Source organism: Ochotona princeps, chromosome 3 (genome assembly GCF_030435755.1).
Source record: "Ochotona princeps isolate mOchPri1 chromosome 3, mOchPri1.hap1, whole genome shotgun sequence".
NCBI classification, from domain to species: domain Eukaryota; kingdom Metazoa; phylum Chordata; class Mammalia; order Lagomorpha; family Ochotonidae; genus Ochotona; species Ochotona princeps.
The window spans coordinates 88,984,416-89,006,358 of record NC_080834.1 but is presented as its reverse complement, the minus strand read 5'-3'; the positions used below and the strand labels follow the sequence as shown (position 1 = coordinate 89,006,358).

Below are 21,943 nucleotides of genomic sequence, written 5' to 3'. Positions count from 1 at the left end.
CTGCCCCTACCCTGCCCTGCCAGCCCTTGGTGGAAGCATGACCCCTGTGTTGTGCTCTGGTCCATCATCCATGGGCTTATAATTAAAAAGGAAGAGATACAGCTTTGCTTTTTGAGACCATCACTAAGAATCAAGTGAGCCACAGGCAAGCAGGCAGGCAGGAAACCCTGGATTTACTGCTAATCCCCTTGCTTTACAGACACTCATCAGAGAGTGCTGTGGGTCCCACCAAGAGGAAGCTGAGCCAGCCTCCGGGAGCTCAGCAGCCCTTCATCTGCCTGGGGAATCTCAGCTCAGAGAACACCTCCTTTCATGTTCTTCTCTCTGACAGGCACTGTGATGATTCACATTCATTCCCACCAAGTGTCAGAAAAGCCTGTGAAGTAGTTATAACCAGGCTTCCCAACATAAAAAAAAAATCAACTTAATTAAGTAGGGTTATTTATTTATTTATTTTGCCTAAGTAGCAATCACACTTTAATTAATACTCCATTAAAACGAATTCCTGGGGGGAACACAAGCACGCAGACACCTAATGAGTTCGTCTGCCAAGAGTGTTATTACAGAGGATGCTAAATGGGCCTGTCCCTGGCCAAAGGCTCCATTGCAGTGCCCATATTAATCAGCGAGGAAAAGCAACCACAGGTCAGCATTCCTCCACCTCTCTATGGGGCTCTCTGCCCTGCAGGAGACTCAGTATCATGCACCACCACCCCTGTTTTTGCCACTTGGTAAACAATGCAGACAGGGTTTAAAATCCAACCGGCCTCTGCCCTGGTGAGGTGAAGGGCACCTGAGACCTCTTCCCTCCCTGCCCCCACATCCCATCCACACAAGGTGAAGCCCAATTACAGCATCGCTTTACTGCAGACCCTTACTAAAATAGTAGAATCCTCCCACTGGGGGTGCAGGGGAAAGACACGAAAATCCAGAATACATTCACAAACTGTATGCCTCTTCTAGCAGCAAAGATCTGATCAAAGTTCTGGGGGCACTAAAACTGGGCAAAATTTGGACAAATTGGTATGGGATAGAGTCTGTGTTCTTCTATTTCCTCCTGAAGTAAATACTTCTGTGCAGGGGACTGGGAGATTTCTCCAGCTCTAGAGTGGATGTTCCTTCAGACCTCCTCAGCTCTCCCATGGAGCACCTGCTGGCATGGTCTCTGTCTCCCCTAGGGCACGATGGCAGGGAATTGCCCCCTACTCGTTTTGACAAAGATAATGCAGTTTTCTTCAGCATAGCCTTAGGATGTGAATAATGTCCAGTCCCAGGATGGGATCAGGATTGGGGGACCATTTTACCAGGAGGCCAACCTGAGCCCTCCCCTGAGGCCCAACGCCCTGCCCTCTCCCCAGTCCTTACCTCCTTGGTGTGCGTGTGAAAGGAGACGGACATGTCCAGCAGAAGCTTGCGCTGCTCCACCCTGCGCACAAAGTCTTGGATGCGCACCTCCAGGTGTCTAGCTGCCTTGTAGATTTCCTCAGGGTCACATTCCCCTGTCTGCGCTAGCTGCTCTGCTGCTTCTAGGAGCTTGTCGGCGTTGGTGTAGGTATTCTGCCAGCAACAACAGTGAGGCAAAGTCAACTTGCAGTCAGGAAGCGAGCTTCGCGCCTTCCCGCAGCCCACCCCGAGCCTCCCCCGGGCTGGTGCGGAGGGGCGTGGGCGCGAAGCCGGCAGCTCCCTGGTCTGGCACCGAGGCGCTGAGCGCGGGGCTGGCACAATGCCTCGCAGCCAGCTCGCAGCCTGCCCGGCTGCTCGGCACAAGCGGGCCCTGGCCAGGTGCCTTAGCTGCCCCTGGGACTTCTCAGAGGTGTGCTGTGCCTGGGAAGAAGCGGGGAGACCTGCGGGAAGCTCCATGCCCCATCCGCTGCCTGTCCCCAACCCTGAAGAAGAAGCATCGTTGCCCTCACAGCTCGGGCTGCAACTGCGGGAAACAGGACATTCACATAGAGGGCTGGCTTCTAAGTGAGCACACCGGGGAGGCTAACTGGGAGACTGGCTTTGCTTTTCCCAAGTTCCCTCACTGGTATTTATCTTTGGAACACAGCTATCTCTTTGGAGGGGGAAGGGGCCAGCAACTCCACAGAGCTGCCAGAGGGAAGCAGTCAGGGCCAGAGGGAGGTGATATATGCTATTCACTAGGAGATCAGTGAAGAATAAATGCAGGGAGACTGGGGAGGAATCTTGCATCCACACACATGCACATGCAGAGTCTAAACACTGTGCACACTTACACACACACACACACACACACACACACTCTAACTTTCTGCTCTGTACGCTGTGGTATTCTTCAGAACAGTTTATAAGGAAACCAACTTGGCAACTGTTACCAAGATGGCAATCACTAGAACAGTTATTATTACACAGATTGTCATGGATATAATTTTTCCTCAGTAGATTTCTCTTTTAAAAAGTCTCTCCTGACATATCCTGACTTAGAGCTGGTGACCCAAGTGTTCACACACATTTCTATATCCCTGAAGTCAGCACAGCACCCCATAGAGTGGTGAACAAGTGCTTGCTATTGATGATGGGACTCTGGAAGTATACGGGGTCAGCATCAAACACAAAGTGAGCAAAGAACTGAGATGAATTTATGGACAATTACTATAGCGTGTTTTATTTTGTCCATGCAGGTGTCTCCCTGGAGTTTTGGGGACCTTCCTGACTGATGTTAGGGGCTACACTGTTCCCATCCACCAAATTCACATTTCAAAGTGCACACCGCCTCACCCAATATCTTGGAATGTAAGGTGCACCCCACCTCACCCAACATCTCGGAATAGAACCTTCTTTGTATACAGAGGCCTTCTTTGTATACAGTAGATGTAATCTGTGACATTATTAAGTTATAGTAGCCTAGGGTAGACCTCTAATTTAATGTGACTGATGTCCTTATAAGAATATCATGCAAAGGGACAGTCACACACAGAACACCATGTGAAGGTGAAGGCATAGACTGGGGCATTTATCGACAAGCTAAGGAGGGTCAACCACAGCCAGCAAGCTGCCAGAAGTTAAGAAAAAGCATGGGTAGACTTTTCCTTCATGTTCCTCTGACAGAACCAACACTGATAACATCCTGATGCTGAAATGATCAGAACCAACTGACCATTGATCTGTCGCTCAAGCCACAATGCCTCCAGCAGCCTTGCTATTCACACAACCTCTTAATCATACTTGCACGGCTGGAAACCATACGCAAGTGGTCAGAAAATACTTGTACAGGCTCTGAGGAATTCTGACAGATGCCATGGCAGGTCGTTACGGACTGCAGTCTGAAAAGCAACTGTCCAGGGCAAACGTTGGCAAGATGGGGCTTAGAGCCACAAAAGAACATCTGGCCCCCATTGGGAAATGCCTACACAAATGGCAACCTCGTATGAGGAAAGGGGCTTTGCCACCAAGTTAAAGGAGGCTTGTCAATCTGCAAAGTCCAGGAAGTCTTTCAGAGTTATGAGAGAGACACAGGGAAAGATGGGGAACGACAGCCAGGGAAGACCTCAGTGGTTGAGAGCCAGGTGTAGGCAGACTCGTAGGGACTGTCTGCAGTTTCTAGCAAATCCAAAAGCTGATGGGAAAGAATTCTCTTGGAATCCCTCACATTTTCCACCTTAAACTCTGGAGCCTCAAGAACACTCCAAGAAATGCTGTAGTTTTGACTTCTTGTTTTCTAGGCAGTAAAAAATATTTTTTTGCCAAAGTAAATACAGGCTTGTTTCAAGGTAAGTTTAAGTCCAATAAGAGATAAATCCAAAGCAAAACTGAAGTGCATACTACATGTAAGGTACCCCAACTTGACCCAGCCTGCTCAGGATTTCCCTGGGTTAACACAAGTCGTGTATATCAGAAACCCTGTGTAAAACAGATTTTGTCCCAAACAGAACAAAATCATCCTTGAGAGAGAATGTGATGACACACGAAATGAGGCATGCAGTAAAGCAGATGATGAAAGGTCAAAGTTTCTTGACCCAATATAGGTGTTGAAAAGAATGGATTAAAACGGGATATAATAATGGTCAACAATTATTGAATAATTTTCATTTACCAAGGACTCTTCTAAGGATTTTATATCTATTATCTCCCTTTAATCCTTACAATAACACTGTGAAGTTGATGTCAGCATTTAACCCATTTCACAGATGAAGAAACAGAGGCACAAACACTTTCGGGTCAAGGCTAAGTATTAGATAAACGGTAGAGCCAGGATTAAAGCATTATTGTTCAGCTACAGAGCCTAAGCGCCAAACCATTGTGCTACCCTGCATTTATGCAGGGTATAGACAGAGACCTAAGGATGAGCAGGATTTAGCAGAAAAGTAGCTGGCAGGTTTCTTCTAGACAGGACTCTCTCCTGTCTGTGTTTAGAGTACTCAGTGTTAATACCAGACCATAGCAGCTACGAAACCCTCATGTCAACTGTGCCTTCATGAACTCTCCCTACTGGTCTAAGAACCTTTGAAGAAGGTTCTGTGTCTCATTCATCTTGGTTCTTTCCTGGTCAGCATTGTATCTGGTGTACCACAGGCACTCTACGTGTTGAAGGAATGATCAAGAAATGAGAATGAGCACACCATGCTTGGATAAGCTGAGTCAACCTGAAGTTGCAAAGTGATGGGAAGTCAGGTTGAATAAGGCAAGTATGATTTCACGACAGAATGCACAGAGAGAAAGGAATAAAAAAGAAAGGAGAGAGTGTCATGGAATCCCTACTGGATCTACTGACATGCCTTCCTCCTATTACTTCTAAAAATTATTTCTAAAAATGTTTTTAAAAATCAGAACCAGTTAGACCTCTCTCCTGCTTATACCTGTTTAGCAGCTTCCCAGCTCTTTGGTATAAAATACTTGAACTTACAGCAAAAGACACTTCTTTATCTGATACATATCACTCCCCTACAAACAGCATGTGATGTAAACTGCTTATATTCCCCAAAACTCACTGCTTTGAATTTTGCCTCTGTGCTTTTGTACATACTTCCTTCCGCCTGGGTTGCCCTTCCCCTCAGTTGTATACTTGATTGACTCACTCACAACTTTTAAGACCAGCCCTGGCATAACTTAGTCCAGAAAGTCTGGGCTCATACTCCCTTCTCTTCCAAGGAACCCACAGCGATTTTAACTGACTCTCTCTAAAATACCTGCCATGTTCTTTTATTTTTAATCTTGCCTAGAAGTTTATTTATTTATCTGTTTATTATTTGAAAAGCAGAGTTACAGATAGAAAATGAGAGGTAGAGAGAGATCTTTTATCTGCTGGTTCACTACCCAAATAGCTGCAATGGCCAAAATGAGCTGATCTGAAGCCAAAAGTCAGAGCTTCTTCTAGGTCTTCTTTTTGAGCACAGGGGCCCAAGAACTTGAGTCAACCTCTGCTGCTTTCCTAAGCCATAAGCAGGGAGCTACATTGGAATTAGAGTAGCCAGGACACCAACTGGCACCTATATGGAAAGCTGGCACCACAGGCAAAGGCTTTGCTTACTATGCCACAATGTCAGCCACAACCTGCCATATTCCAAAGCAAATGCTTGCTTTTATTATCCACATAGGGTATGGTAATGTTTTCACCTCTTTCTCTTAGTGTCTGGCACCCAGTAAAAACTATAAATACTTAGTGAATGAATTAATAAATTAAATAATGCATCAAGCCTCACCAATCTTAATGTTCAACTCTTCGGTACTCATCAACTAGCTGGTACAAGACCTTACATGCTGGAATTCACGTTCAATGTTCAACCCCATTTGATTTATCCTACCTTCTGGCATATCCTTGAAATAAGAATGTGCTTAGAGAATATCAACTAATGTATTACCAAGGCAGTATGTTGACCTCTGTCATTGATACTAAATTTGGGTAAGAATCATAACAGACTTCTCATCTTCTCACCAAATTAACAATGGCTTTTGTCCTGGGGCCACAGTCTGACCTCATTCTGAGTATCATTCCTAGGTATTCATTGGTTTCCCAGCCTCATAGGCCCTGTCTTTGATTTGGACTCTAATCTATATGAGAAATCTCTAAGAAGTTCATGAAATATGTGTGCTCTGAAAAACCTATGCATGAATTATAAAAAAAATTATACCAAAATAAAATTTTTAATATTCTCCTTTGTAAGTACCCTCCTATGTCCCAACCGATATGACAAAAATGGGTTATGAGTGCAAGGAGAGCAACTTCTCATCCAGTGGGAAGTTCAAATAGGACCTGCAGTTGCCAGAGCCTCTGAATCAGAAATGTGGACTGCAGCTCCTGTTCTTCCCTCCCATATGCCCACAATCTGCACCAAACAGGGGAGATGCCCTAGATAATCTGGACTGTAAGTCTCATTGCAACCTCCCAGGGCAGACTTGGCACATTGTTTTTTGGGGGGCTTAGTTTCACTCCATAGAAGAAAGAAAACATTCTAAGATAAACTCTCTCTAAAAACTATAAGAATCCCAGCAACATGAGTATGATTTCACTCTTAAGCTGGATCAGAGGGCAGGCTATTGCAGGCCAAGGGTGGGAGAGAAAATGAATAAAAACATCTTTGGAGTATAGAGTCACCTTTGGTTAAAAACATAAACAAAAACAAACAAACAAACAAACAAAAAATACCCTTGGCCCTGTTCCCTGGGCTTAAGGAAAGGATAAGGTCCAGATCCCATCCTTCCTTTTTAAAATATATTTTTATTTGAATTATGTGGTACAATTTTGTATAGGCTGGGATCCCCACCAAACTCCCACCCCCGTCAGATTTTTTTCCCATTTTGTTACAATAGTGTAGTCCTTCATGAGGAATCATAATTCTATCAGTCTCTTATTTAAGTGTATCGTATCCCGTCACTGTTGGTACAGACAATGTCAGACAGTCCAGCATCCCATTGTCTACACATGTCCAACAGTTTCATTGGGAATCCATCTTTCGTCTGGATGCAGGGATGCATGTTCCATTATACCCCCACGTCTGTATATGATAGACCCCAGTACTCTATCACTATACATTACGATAGTGAGAAGCCATGAAACAAGGTCAACAACTGGCATGAGTTAGAACAGCCACAACAACAACAACAACAACAACATCAACAACAAATTACAGCACCATGAAAAAAAAAACACACCACTGAGTAACCAACACATGAGTGACAAAAAGGAAACACAGAAACCTCTTGGGAAAAATGATGCCATCGTGTATGTAATTCATGAGCCCGTGATGAATTCGACTAGAGAAAAGAGATTATTTGGAATGAACCAAACTGAAATAAAAAACATCAAAACACATGGGATACAGCCAAAAAAGCAAACGATCAAAAAACAGTATGGATTGGACTATTGGAGTTACACATTCCAGAACCCATCCTTCTTATGAACAAGAGCCCCTGTAGACTGGACAATGGGGCCATCAAAGGCGTAGGAACTTAGCCTCCTCCTAATGATTGTTTCTCAGTGCTAGCAGGACTGGAAGCAGAGGTAGTGAAGGGCAAGAAGCAACAGGAACATGAACATTAAAGGCAAAGGGAATTGGAAGCACAGATGCTAGAAGATCTCAGCCTTGCCTCCAGACCTTAACATTAATGAGTGGCAACAATCAACACAATAACCAAAGTCCCCTACATTGCAATGGTGCTTTAGGGTTGATATGACCTTTTTGTCTTCCGGGACAGGTCCCAGAGAGAATCACCCATGTGTGAAGAAATGACCTGAAGCACCTGAAAGGTCTCTGCAGGTGACAGTGGCCAGTACTCCACAGGACTAGGAAGAGCACCTAATCCCCACCATTCAGCCTGGAAAGTCTCATGATTCATGAGGTCATGGGCAGGGTACTCAGAAGGGGCCTGCCTAAGCAGTGTCAAATAACTTGAGACCCAGCACTGCTATCATCCTTCCCAGTACATTTTCAGAGGAAGATTTGAAAAGATTATTTTTTACAAGGAAATTAGGCACTCCACAAAGAAAAGCTAATACATATTTGTTAAAAGTATGATTCATAATGTCTGATATATAGTAAAAAAACACCAGTTATTCCAAAAAGCAGGAAAATATAACCTACAATTAGGAGAAAATGAATCAATCAAAATTGACATAGACTTGCATGCTAAAAATAGCAGGCAAGAATTTACAAATGGTTACTATAACTGTATTTCATGTGTTCCAAAGTAAAGCAGAGGGCGAGTGTTTGGTGCAGAGGTTCAGACACCATTTGGGTCCTAGCTGTAGGCAATTGCCTAGGTTGCATTGTACCTAGCCAATGGTACACTGCTGGGAGAAAAGCAATTAATAGCTGGTGGGCATCTTGGACCTGGTTAATGCCAAATTGATGTTAACTACACAAGTGTAACTATACAAGTGCCAGCAAAGTCGCTTATTTTTAAATTTTATTTATTATTTAAAAGCTATGTGGGGGCAGATGCTGGCACACCAGCAGACAGGGTCTGGGGACTCGCGTGAGAGTGTGTGTGGGCCCTGAGTAGGCAGACAGGGCCCTAGGCTGGCACAGCACACCACCAGAGGACCAGGCTTGGGGATCTATGGACATGGGGGACAATGGATTGCTTAGGGAAATGGGTCTAGAGAAGTGTGGAAGGGAGACCTGCTGAGGAGGAGTGAATTCTGGGGGACTTTCACCAGCCTGGCTACTGCACTTGCAGGTAAATGAGGGGGCTGAGACTGGGTAGTTTAGGGAACAACTGGAGGACCTTTTTGAGTCAAACCAATATACCTGCCTATGTGAGAGACCCTGAGCTGGATTGTTGGTATCAACCACTGCCTACCAGTGTACACAAAAGCCACATATGAGGGGCTACCTGGCAGGGCTCAACCACAGTACCCACCAGTGAGTCTTAGGGAAGGGGCTAGGCCATGCTAGACTGGGCCATGACACTAACCAGCTCACGAGAGAACTGGGTCTGGGAGCAAATTCTATGTGGGGTCTTAGGCTCACCCTTGTGGGAATGCCAGATTGCTTGAAGGCTATGGTGGTAATGGGCTGAGCTAGGCATGACCATGGAGCGCAACAACACTCATGGGTACTGGGGTTGGGAATAGGTTGGGATGGTCCAGGCTGTAGCTCCCATAGGTATACCCAAGAATTGGGTGTGGGGTGCGTCAGGCTGCAACATCTACTGCACATACAAAGGCTGAGACTGGAGGGCAAACTGCTTGGTAAAGGCTTACCACCAGCTGGCATACATGAGATCTGGATCTGAGAGTAGGCCTAATGGGGGAATTTGGGGAACTCTCCTGCTGGGCCATTGCTCCAGCTGGTGCGCATGTGAGTCAGGGTTGAGTGTTGGTCAAGCCATGCAGGGTTGCATCACTTGTTAAAAGGTGTGTGGGTTGGCTCTGTACAGTTGGACCTGGCAGGACCAGGTTATTCATAAAACACTGGAATCTGCAGGAACCAGGATATGGTACAGACCATGATGAGCTAGGCTAGGTTATTACACATATCAATTACATGAAAGAAATGGACGTGGGCAGGCTGGGCTGGGCTAGGCTGCAGCACCCACTAGCGAGATTTAAGACTGGGGGTGGGCCACACCAGGTCTGGGTACAGCATCTGATGGCAAAGGCCAAGATAGGTTATGGGTTATGATAGACTGGGTCAGAATAGCCACTGGCTTGAGCAAGATCTATGGTAGGGAACCAGGTTGGTTGGGGACCTAAGGAGACACCCTGGGCAGGTGGGTTGTAGATCCCACTAGTGAATGGGAGAGCAGGAATGGGGGTGGCAAACTGGGTTGGACACGGCTATAGTGTCCCTTGGCATGGGCATGGACTGGGTCTGGGGTGTGACAGACCAAGCTAGGTTCCAGTACTCACTGGTGTTTGCAAGAGTCAGGGTAGGTGCAGGATGGGCCAGGCTAGGTCTCAGTACCTGCTGAACCATGAGAGAATTGTGTCTGGGCATGAACCTGGTGTAGCTGGGCTATAGCACCCAGCAAGAAGAGCCAGAATGGATGTGGGCTGGTTGGACAAGATCACTATATCTGCAGTGGGCCAAATCAGGCTGGGTCCAGAACCCACCAGAGTACACAAGATCTGCCACTGGGAAGAGACCTAATAGAGGAGCTTAGGGAACTCCTTGGTCAGGATGCAGTCCCTGCAGGTGAGTGCAAGAACCAAGGCTGGGAGCAGCCTGGACTAGGCCAGGTTACAGTACTAGCTGGCATACTTGTGGATCAGGTCTGGGGGCAGTACAGGCTAGGCCAGTTCATAACACCTACGGGAAGATGTGAGAACTAGGATGGAGTGTTGGACAGTTCGGGTTGGGCTATAATGACAGCCAGTTTACATTATGGCCAGGACTGGAGGCAAGCCATGTAGAATCAAGCTGTAGTACCTTCTGGTGGATGCCGAGGTGAGATGAACCATGCCATTCTGGGCCTCAGCTCCCACCAGCACATGTAAGACTCAGGAGGTCCCCTGTTGTGAGTGTGAGTGTGTGATGGACAGTGTAAGGCTGCACAGCAGCATCCATAGGCTTATGTAGGAGACGTGGCTGGGGACAGAACTGACCAGGTGACTGCAACTATCAGTATGTGTATAGGTTTATGTGAGTGATAGACTGAGCCAGATCCCACACTGACTGGCACACACGGGAGTCAGTTCTGGGGTCACCTCTGGCAAGGTTTTTCTGGGGATACTTCTGACTGAACTGCTGGACTCAGAGCTCCAACCATGAGGAAAATCACAGGATCTGTGGTCTGACCACAGAGTGCATGTGTCAGAACTGGGCCTCCACAGTTGCTGAGGCCTGTGCAGTGACAGCATGCCCAGATGCTCTTGGGAGACATGACAGTCAGCTCATGGAGGCCTGCAGAGGATGTATACTACTACAGATGGCAGAACAAATTGCACGGTTCTCCCAGGGATATCTGGGCAAGTCGAGATTCAGAGGTGGATTATGTTGGCCAACAGAACTTGGAAGGATTTCCTCAACACTGGAGCAACAAAATCAAGAGCATCTGAGAAGTATCAAAACCATTTAAGCAGTATCCTTGGAACATGCTCCTTATCAGGGACCCTGGGATGACATCACGTGGTCTTTCCCCATTCCTGGGTATTGATGTGCTTGGGTTTCTGTGAGTGGCCCTCTCTGCTTCTTCCTCCACTTTCCCCAGATATCAGAAGAAAAAAAGAGATTGGAGGCACCTGTCTCATCTACTTTCCCACATTTCTCGAGCTTCCCCACTCTAACTGGAGGTCCACACGGGCATGCATCCCTATTAACTAAGTAAACATCATCAAAAATAAAATGAATTTATTATTTTTTTAAAGATTTACTCATTTTATTACAGCCAGGTATACAGAGAGGAGGAGAGACAGAGAGAAAGATCTTCTGTCTCATGATTCACTCCCTAAGTGAGCCGCAATGGCCGGTGCTGCGCCGATCCGAAGCCGGGAACCTGGAACCTCTTCCAGGTCTCCCACGTGCGTGCAGGGTCCCAATGCATTGGGCCGTCCTCTCCTGCTTTCCCAGGCCACAAGCAGGGAGCTGGATGGGAAGTGGAGCTGCCGGGATTAGAACCGGCGCCCATATGGGATCCCGGGGCTTTCAAGGCGAGGACTTTAGCTGCTAGGCCACGCCGCCGGGCCCAATTTATTATTTTTTTAAAAGGCATCATTTGGGATGTCTGCAACCCATATCAGAGTACCTTAGTCCCAGTCCCTGCTCCATTCCTAAATTCAGCAAAGTGCTGATGTGTACCCTGAGGCGCAGTAGGTGAGGATGGATCAGGTGCTTGGGTTTCTGCCCCCCACATGGGAGAACATGGCTGAATTCTAGATTTCTGGCTTGGTTTGGACCAGCCCTGGCTGTGCAAGGCATTTGGGTTGTAGGTGGAATGAAACTGTCTCTCTGCCTTTCAAATAAAATTAAAAACAAATTCAAATAAAATTAAAATCAAGTGCGGTAGCTTAGTGGCTAAAGTCCTCGCCTTAAACATGCTGGGATTCCATATGGGTGCTGGTTCTAATCCCAGCAGCCCTGCTTCCTATTCAGCTCCCTGCTTGCGGCCTGGGAAGGCAGTTGAAGACGGCCCAAAGTCTTGGGACCCTACACCCAAGTGGGAGACCTGGAAGAGGCTTCGTTTGAACTGGCTCAGCTCCATCTGTTGTGGCTGCTTGGGGAATGAATCATTGGACGGAAGATATTCCTCTCTGTCTCTCCTCCTCTCTGTATATCTGACTTTGCAATAAAATAAATTTTTTAAAAAACACAAAATATTTAAAAAGTATAATAATTGAAAAAAGAGAAGTAGAAGATATAAAAAATTTCTTGCACTTCTAGAGATAAAAAATACTGGTTGATGTTCACAGCTGTTGGATATTTAGAGGAGTAAAATTACACAACTAGAAGACATAGTGATAGAAATTATTCAAACTAAAATTCTGAGTCGAAAAATAATTTTTGAAAACAAAGCACCAGTGAGCATGGGGCATTATACAAGCCATTATCCATGGGCATGAAATTCCTAGGGGGGAAGGAGAAGGGATAGCAAAGAAATCTGACGGAAAGATGACCAAAAGTCTTCTGAATTTAACAAAAAACTCTAAATGCAGAGATCTGAGAACTCAGCAGATCCTCAACATAATAAAATGAAGAAAATGATACCTCAGACCATAAAATGCAAAGCAAACAAATGCAGGGGGAGAAAACAGAGTAAGAAGAGGTAAAAAGACATGCCATACATGAGGAACAAAGAAAAATGGCAGCAAGTATCTCCTCAGAAGCAGTGTAAGCCAATAGCCAGTGAGGAAGCACCTTTGTAATCATGGTGTCTCCCCTGCCAGGAAAGTATGACGAAGCACTTTCAAAGTGCTTCAAAAAAAAGAGGAGGCTGAATGAAGAATCCAGGCCCAGCACAAATATTTTTCACAAAGATTAAATAAAAATTCTTCAAAGTTATTTGTTTTCATTTGAAAGGGTTAGAGAGAGGAGGGGACACACACACACACACACACACACACACACACACACACACAGGGAGAGAGAGATCTTTCATCTGCTGGTTAACTCCTCAAAAGGCCTCAAAGGTCACAGCTTGGCTGTTCTGAACCCAGGAGCCAGGAGCTTCTTCCAGATCTGCCAATTGGGTACAGCAGCCAAGAGCTTGGGCCATCTTTTGGTACTTTCCCAAGTGCATAAGCAGAAAGCTGGATCAGAAGTGGATCAGTTGGACTCGAATGGACACCCAAAAGACATGAGAATGCTTAACCTACTGTGCTATGGCGTTGGGCCTGAAATTCTTATAGTGTTTGAAGCTGAAAGGATTGTAGAAATGTTAATGAAATGCTCCCCACCCTATGAAATGCTAAAAGAAGGAATATTAAGAAGTGCTTCCTTCAGGGAGAAAGAAAGCGGGACCAAGATGGAAACACAGAACCTCACACAGAAATGAGGAACACTGGAAATGCCAACTACATGGGTAAATACCTAAGTGTTGTTTTTCTCATGATTTGAACATCTTTAAAAGATATTTGAGTGTTTAAACAAGTGTTGTGTTTATATCACATATGTAAGTAAAATATATGACAATAGCATAAAGTTCAAGAAGGTAAAAATGGAAGTACAACTATTTTAAGACTCCTATACTATAAATAAAGAGGCATAACATTATTGAAGGAAACCATGATAAGTTAAGATACTATAACCATTAAAAGTACAGTCACATGTAATGTCAAGAAAAAGATAAAAAGGAATCTCAAAAAAGAGGAGGTGAAAAGCAGCAAAGAGCAGAAGAAACAAATAGGAAAAACTCACACAAATATATCAACAATCAGATAAAACATAAATGGTCTAAATATTAAGTCAGAGATACTCAGATTGGACAAAAAGTCCAAATGATATAATTGTCTACAAGGGATACATCTAAAGCCAAAGATGTAATAGATTGAAAGCAAAAGGCTAGAGGGCCTAGTGTTGTGATACAGTGGGTTAAGCTCCCATGATGCCAGCATCCTATATTAGAGTGTGGGTGAAGGACTGGCTACTCTGCTTCTAATTCACTTCCCTGCTAATGCATCTGGGAAGGCAGCAAATGATGGTCAAAGTGCTTGGATTCCTTTCACTCATGAGGGGGACCACTAGCATGGGCTGCTGGTTCCTGGCTTCAGCGTGGCATATTGTTGGTTATTCTTGCCACTTGGGGAATAAACCTACAGAATAGAAGATTTCTCTCTCCTTATCTCTCCTGACATTCTGCCTCCTAACTAAATAAGTTTTTAAAAAATATAAAAAAGGGAAAAGGTTTAGCATAATACAATAAAAAAAGCTGAGTCGCTATATCGATATCATATACAACTGCTATCAAATAATATGATCAAGCACAAAGAAGACTGGTCATTTCATAATGATCATTGGGTCGATTTATCCAGAAAATATAACAATCTTGAACATCTGTGCATCCACATTTCAATATATATGCAGCAAAAATTTATAAACCTGCGAGCAACGACAGACAAACCCACAATTATAGTCCGAGCTTTCACGCTTCACTCTCAATTACTAATGCGACAAATCGATGGGCAAGTAGTAAGGATACAGATTGTAAAAATCTCACTCTACTTGACCTCACTTATGAAAGAAACACTACCCAACAATGACAGAATGCATTTTCTTTCCAAGTGCTCAATGAAATATTATGCTGGTTCGGGCCTTGGGTTTGGGGGCAAGTGCCGCTCCTCACAGTGTGGCAGCTGTGGGGGGTGCCCCGGCTGGGTCGGACCCAATGCTGGGGGCTCACGCCAAAGACACTGCCACAAGGCGGTGAACGAGTCCTCGGCCTCCCCCTAGACCCAAGAGAGCTCTTTCCTCAGGGTAAGTGCGCCATGAGGGAACTTGGGAACTGGGTTAAAATTCCTAGCTCCGCCCAGCTGCTAATATCTTGTGGCTAGGTGAGTTTGGGAGGGGTTCGGGCCTTGGGTTTGGGGGCAAGTGCCGCTCCTCACAGTGTGGCAGCTGTGGGGGGTGCCCCTGCTGGGTTGGACCCAATGCTGGGGGCTCACGCCAAAGACACTGCCACAAGGCAGTAAACGAGTCCTCAGCCTCACCCAGGGCACCATGTGGTGCCAGGCTTTGCCTGCTGGCCACCCGGCGGCCTGCTCTGGGGTTTTTAAAGATATGTTTGCTGCCTGGGGACACCCATGACTAAGTCCAATTTTAGTGTAGGTGAGTAGTGAATCTTGAGTGATTCCCAGTGACAGGGTCATGGAAGTTTTAGGCATGCGTGGGGACTGAGACCTGGTGGTTTGGAGGGAAGTACCCAGGAGACAATTACGGTTAGTTAGATACACCAACCCAATTCGGAATACAGAAATGGCCTGTTTGCCTAGAACATCACTGATCGTCACACACCAGCCCACACCAATGCTATGGATGGGGGCCTCTTTGGCAGTGATGGGTACCATTACCCCACTGTTTGGTGGAGTGGCGGAGTGGTCACATTTGGCAGGGTCAAGACACTATCCAGCACGCGAGAGAAGTTGGTCTGGGGGTAGACTCTGTGGGGATGTGTGGGCCTAACCGTGTGGAAATACAAGTTCCCCTTGTTAGCTCGCAAGCTGGGGTTGGGATGGACTAAGCTAGATGTGACCATGCCACCTGCCATCACACACTTGTGCAGGAACCCAAAACAGTCAGCGCAGGTCAAGGCAGCAGCACCTGAAAGTGCATCCTTTAACAGGATGTGGGGTGGGCCGTGCTGCCACTGGAATGGGACAGAATGGGCAGGGCTGAACAAACCTTAACTCACAAGAAACAACAGAAATCAGGTTGGAGCACAGGTCATGCCAAGGTGGTCCTTGCACCTACTGATCTGCATATGACAGGGATGCTGCCACAGCATCTAAGCGGACAGGACAAGAGAGGGGCCCTACCAAGTTGAATCAGAGCAACCACTGGCCCTCACAAGATCTACGGCTGGGAATAGGCCCAGTTGGGCAGCTAAGGGGATACTCTAGCTGGGTTGAGTTTCCGACCAATGAGTGCATGGGCTGTAAATGGGGCTGCGTTTGGATCAGGATACGAGTGTAATCCCACTTGGCACAAGTGTGGACTGGGAATGGAAGCACCAAGCCAGGCCAGACTCCAACACCATCTGGTGCTCTGCAGGACCAGGGGAAATGTATGACAGACTAGGCTAGGTCTCAGCCCTTACTGAACCATGTGTAAGCTGTATGGGGGTATGGAAGAGCCATGGCTGGGTTGAAACATCCAACAGTAAGAACCAGATTGGGTTGAAGAACAGTCAGGAAACACCACTGTTCCTGCTAGGACAGGAGGTGAACTGAATAGGGCTGGCTCATGGACCCAATGGTATGCGCGAAACCTGGCACTGGGAGAGTTTCTGATGGAGGAGCCTGGACAACTCCTCTGGCAGGACACAGTCCCTGCAGGTAAGCGCAAGAAGCACAATAGGAAACAGCCCAGAACAGGCTATGGAAATTATCCCACTGGTATATACATGGCATGGATTGGGGGCAGACGAGGCTGAACCTGTTCACATCACCCGCTGGTGAGTCCGAGCGCCAGAACAGAGTGTGGGTCGAGCCAGGTTCGGTTGCGACACATACTAGTACACAATAAGGAATGCCAAGGTGAGATGAGCCGTACCAGATGTGGTTGCAGTGCCCAAACAGCACATGTGATAATCAGGGGGAGGAGGCAAAGCTGACAGGGGAATGAGGGCTCCCCTGCTGGACAACTACTTCCATTGGAGGGTGTGGGTCGGGATGGGGGCAGATCAGAATAGGCAGGGCTGTTACACCTGTGGGCCTCATGCGGGCTAGATAAGGGAAGGGCCACGGTGGACTGACTGTTCTGACTGGTGCAAGCAAAAACTAGAGTGGGTGAGGGTTGGTTGGGCTTAGCTGCAGCATTAGCTGGCACAGGCTGGCACTGGGGGCTAATTCTGTCAAGTCAAACCACAGAACCACCTGGAGAGTGCATAATCTGGGAGTGAGTGTGGCCTAGAAGGGAAATAGTGGGCACCTCCTTCGGGGCTACCACTCTCATTAGACAGCACGAACACCAGGACAGGGGCAGGGGTGGCTGTACAGAAGGGCACCTGCCAGTAGGTGTGTGGGCTGGATAGTAGGTTGGTTGGGTTGAGCTGGGCTTCAATGCCTATCGACACGTGCGAGAGCTAAACAGGATGTGGGACAGACTTGACAAGCCTGCAGTGCATACTGGCAAGCATGGGAACCTGGGTAGGGGGCAGAACTGGTAGGGGTTATGGGGAGTTGCCCCAACTAGGCTGCAGCTCCAACTGGTTTGCCTGAGGACCAAATATGAAGTGGGCAGGATCGAGCTGGACTACAACACCCGTTGGTTCACAAGGAAGACAGGGCTGGAAACAGAACGAACCCAGCAATCCCAACGACCAGCATGAGCATAAGCTGACTGGTGTGACGGACGGTGTCGGACTCTATACTAGCAAACTCGCACAAGAATCAGGCCTGGGATCATCTCAGATGAAGTTTCTTTGGAGATCCCTCCAACTGAACTGCTGATCTTAGAACCCCAACCATGAAGAGACTGTCAGCCAGTGGATTCTGAATAGGGTTCATTGCGATTGGAACTGAGAGATTGGCAGCAATCCAGAACTGATGAAATATCAAAACTGTATGAGCAGGACCCTCAGAGCGCGCCTCCTGTTGGGGATCTGGGATGGGTGGGAGGTTGGGTGGGGCTTTTCCCTTTGTTTTTTTTCCCTGACCCCAGATACAGGGTAAAATGATATTGATGTGGAAACAATGGTATTACCCACTTTCACCCTGTAGCCCTTGACACTTTGTTCCCTAATCAACTAAGTAAGATTATTAAAAAATAATTAGAAAAAAAAGAAAAAAAGAAATATTATGCCAATTACAAAGCATATTTGGGTCATAAAAATGAGTCTCAACACTTTCAAAGGGATAACAAGTCACACAAAACATTTTGTCTATTATATAATTACATTTGAAACTAATAATGGAATTACATGTGGAAAACACTCTAATCATTGGAAACCAATGTTATTCTAAACAGGCCACAGGTCAGAGAAAGCAGTGTCAGCTAACCAAATGTCTATAAAATGCAAGTCAGTGTGTTAGGCACTTTATCTACATTATTATTAGTTTTGTTTCAAAAATTTAAAAAAAACTGCATCCAAAGAGCTAAAGTAACTTGCTTAAAGAATGTCATCGGCTTCTGCCAGGTCACTGCAGCAGGCCTGGTTGCTTCTGCAGGGCCTGGCGCAGCCAGGTTCATAGGGCACTCGGGGTGCAGGTTGCTGAAGGACTACTGAGGGAGTACGTTGCAGGTAAGGACTTCTGAGGGACTCCCATCCACAGGGCCACAGTACTTGCAGGTAAGCAAGGGGGCTGAGACAGAGCACTTTGGAGCTGGGAAGCTGCAGGACTTAAATGGGTCAGACAGATGCACCAGCAAAGTTAGGAGACCTGAGCTGGGCTAATTAGCATGGACAACTGCCCACAACTCACAGGCCCACATTAAAGCTAGAACTGGGAATCTATCTGGCAGGGCTAGACCACAGGACCTGTCAGTGAGAGTTGGGACGGGTAATGTCAGGTTGGGCTATGATACCAACCAGCACGAGAGAGGCAGCCTGGAGGTAAATTCTGTGGGGGATATGTGGGCCTATCCCCATGGAACTTCAATTTCTGCTGGTTTGCTTAAGAGCTGGGAGTAGTAATGGGTTGAGCTAGACATGACCATGGAACCCTCTGACACTCATGGGTAATGGGATTGGGGATATGCTGGGCTGGTCCAGGTTGCAGCACCCACAGATGCATCCAAGAAGAGAGTGTAAGGCAGACTAGGCTGCAACATCCACCAGTTTATACAAAGGATGATGGAGGGGGCAGGCTATGCCAGGTGGGGGCCTAGCACCTGATGGCACATGTGAAATCTGGGTCTGGGAGTGGGTCTGGTGGGGGAACATGGGAACTCCCCTGGAGGGCCATAGCTTCTGCTGGTGAGCATGTGATTCAGGCCTGAGTGTTGGTCAGACCAGGGAGGGTAGCTCCACCCGTCAGCAACTGTATGGGTTGGTTCTGGAAGCGGATGGACCAGGCAGGACCAGGCCAACTTTAGCTCACTGGCATGTGCAAGAGTCAGGCTGCAGTGTGGGTCATGCTCGGCTAGGCTATCACACCTACTGGTTTGCATGAGATAGAGATGGGAGCAGACAGGGCAGGGATAGGCTACATTCAGTACCTGCCAGCAAGAGTTGGGACTGGGGCAGGTTGGACCAGATCAGACTGCAGCATCTGATGGCAAAGGCCAAGACAGGGGAGATGGGCTATGCCCATCTGAGTTAAGCAACCACTGACACATGCAAGGACTGTGACTGGGAATAGGCCTTCTTGGGAAGAAAAGAGGAAGCCCTGGCTGGTTTGAACTTCCCACTGGTGAGCGTGAGAATCGGAATGAGAGGCAGTGATCTAGGTTGGACAGGACTACGGTATCTTTCGGCATAGGTATGGACTGGGTCTGGTGAAGGGGGTATGCCCAACTAGGCTAGACTAGGTGTAAGGAACATGGGCTAGGTCTTGGTACCTGCTGAACCATGAGAGAATTGTGTCTGGGCATGAATCTGGTGTAGCTGGGCTATAGCACCCAGCAGCAAGAGGCAGAATGGGTGTAGGCCGGTTGGACAAGATCATTGTACCTGCAGTGGGCCAAATCAGGCTGGGTCCAGAACCCACCAGAGTACACAAGATCTGCCACTGGGAAGAGACCTAATAGAGGAGCTTAGGGAACTCCTTGGTCAGGATGCAGTCCCTGCAGGTGAGTGTAAGAACCAAGGCTGGGAGCAGCCTGGACTAGGCCAGGTTACAGTACTAGCTGGCATACTTGTGGATCAGGTCTGGGGGCAGTACAGGCTAGACCAGTTCATAACACCTACGGGAAGATGTGAGAACCAGGATGGAGTGCGGGACAGGCCGGGTCAGGCTGCAACACCACCTAGTTCACATTAGTGTTAGTACTAGTGGCTGGCGGGGCTAGCCTAGGCTGTAGCATCAACCAGAACATGCAAGCCTGGTAGGGGGGCAGCACAAGTCTCACTTCTGAACCACTGCCCCCACGGGCAAGCATGAGAACTGGGATCAGGGGCAGACCAGTCTGGGCAGGGCTCCAACACCCATTGGTTTGCATGTCAGCTGGGTTAGGGGCAGAGTCAGGCTGGGCTAAGCGACCCTAATAACTGGTACAGGCCTTGAGTCAGAGTAAGTGAAGGTTTTGCCACAGCATCAGCTAATAAGTGTTGGGAATGGGGGCAAATTTTGTCAAGTTAGACTGCAGACCACCTGGAAAGTACAAGATCCAGGGCTGGTAGTAGGCCCAGTAGGGAAACTGTGGGCACCTCTCTGATGGGCTGCAACTCCCACTGGTGAGCATGAGAACCAGGCCTGGGGGCAGGCCTGGCTAGACAGGGAGTGACATCTGTCAGCATGAGTATGGGCTTGATGGTGGGGTTGGTAGGGTTGAGCGAGGTTCCAACATCCATTGAAATGTACGAGAGATGAATGGGAAGTCGGACAGACTAGACCAGTTTGTTGCACATACTGGCAAGCACAGGAACCAGGGCTGTGGGTGGGTCTAGCAGGAGTTATTGGGGGTCATTCCAACTAGGATGCAGCTCCTGCTGGAGTATGTGAGGTCCAAGCGTGTGGTGGGCAGGGTTGGGCTGGTTTGTATACGAGCAAGGGCTGGAGACAGAAGTGATGCAGCAATGGCAACTACCAGTATGTGGGTTCGCTGATGTGAGTGACAGACAGAGCAGGACCCCATACTGGCAAGCACAGACAGACGTCATGCCTGAGATCACTTCACAACAGGTTTCTTTTGGGGATACCCCCAACTGAATCGCTGGACTTAGGACTCCAACCATGGGGCAAATGGTAGGTCATACCATGGAGTGCATGTATCAGAACTGGGACTCTTCAATGGCTTAGACGGAGCAGTAAATGGCACATGGAGGATTTGGAAGTCTGTTGAAGCCAGCAGAGGATATCTGGTACCACAGCAGAGAAAGCAGGGCAGAACAAATTGGACAGCTACCTCAGCCAAGCTTGACAGCAAATTTCTTGATGAATTGAGACGCTAAGTTGGACTAAGTCAGCTAATGGATCTTGGAAAGATTTCCTCATCCTTGGAGCAACAAGATCAGCATTTCAGAACTAGTGAAACCACCTGAGCAGAACCCTCAGAGCATGCTCCACATCAGGAACCCTGGGATGACACTGGGTGGCCATTCCCCATTCCGGGTACTGATATGGTTGGGAGATTGGGTGTGGCTTCTCCCCATATCCCCGCTTTCCCCCAGATACAGAAGAAGAAAAAGAAAATTTGGAAATAATGGTTCTAACTACTTTTCTGTTAACCTTGACCCTTCCCACCCTGATCAACTATGTAATCATCATCACCAAAGAAAAGAAAAAAAGAATGTCTTTAAGGAGTGAGCACTATGGCATAGTGTGTTAAGGCAGCTGGAGAGACCCACATCCCATATTGGAGTGTTAATTCATATTCTGGCTGTTGTGCTTTTAATTCAGCTTCCTGCTGATGCACACTGGGAGATGACAGATATGGCTCAAGTACTCGGGTCCCTGTCATCCGTGTGGAAGACCTAGATGGAAGCTGAGCTCCTGACTTTTGCCTGACCCAGTGCTGGCTATCTTAGGCATATGAGAGGAGTGAACCAGCAAACGGAAGACATTTCTTTTGTCTCTCTCTGTATTTATCTATGTAGTTATACATTTTAAATAAATAAAAGATAATACAGAAAATGTTACATAACTAGAAGCTGGCAAGCCAAGTCTCAGTTACTATAATCCTTATATATTTTTTATTGAATCATGTGCTGCTACAAGACTCAATGCAAAGTATCCAGCTCCTCAGTGTCTCTATTAATTACATTGTTTACTAAATTCACTCCTGCACCT

General features: G+C 47.1%; 1 protein-coding gene across 10 annotated transcripts in view; it reads right to left on the bottom strand.

Moving 5' to 3' along the window:
- The window catches only part of KALRN (kalirin RhoGEF kinase), a 712,406-nt gene that overhangs the window by 307,605 nt on the left and 382,858 nt on the right, over positions 1–21,943 (bottom strand). For all 10 annotated transcript variants that reach the window (XM_058662003.1, XM_058661996.1, XM_058662002.1 and 7 more), the window contains exon 11: positions 1,366–1,557. In XM_058662003.1, coding sequence (XP_058517986.1) covers positions 1,366–1,557 — 192 coding nt within the window. The remainder of the gene's footprint in view (positions 1–1,365; positions 1,558–21,943) is intronic.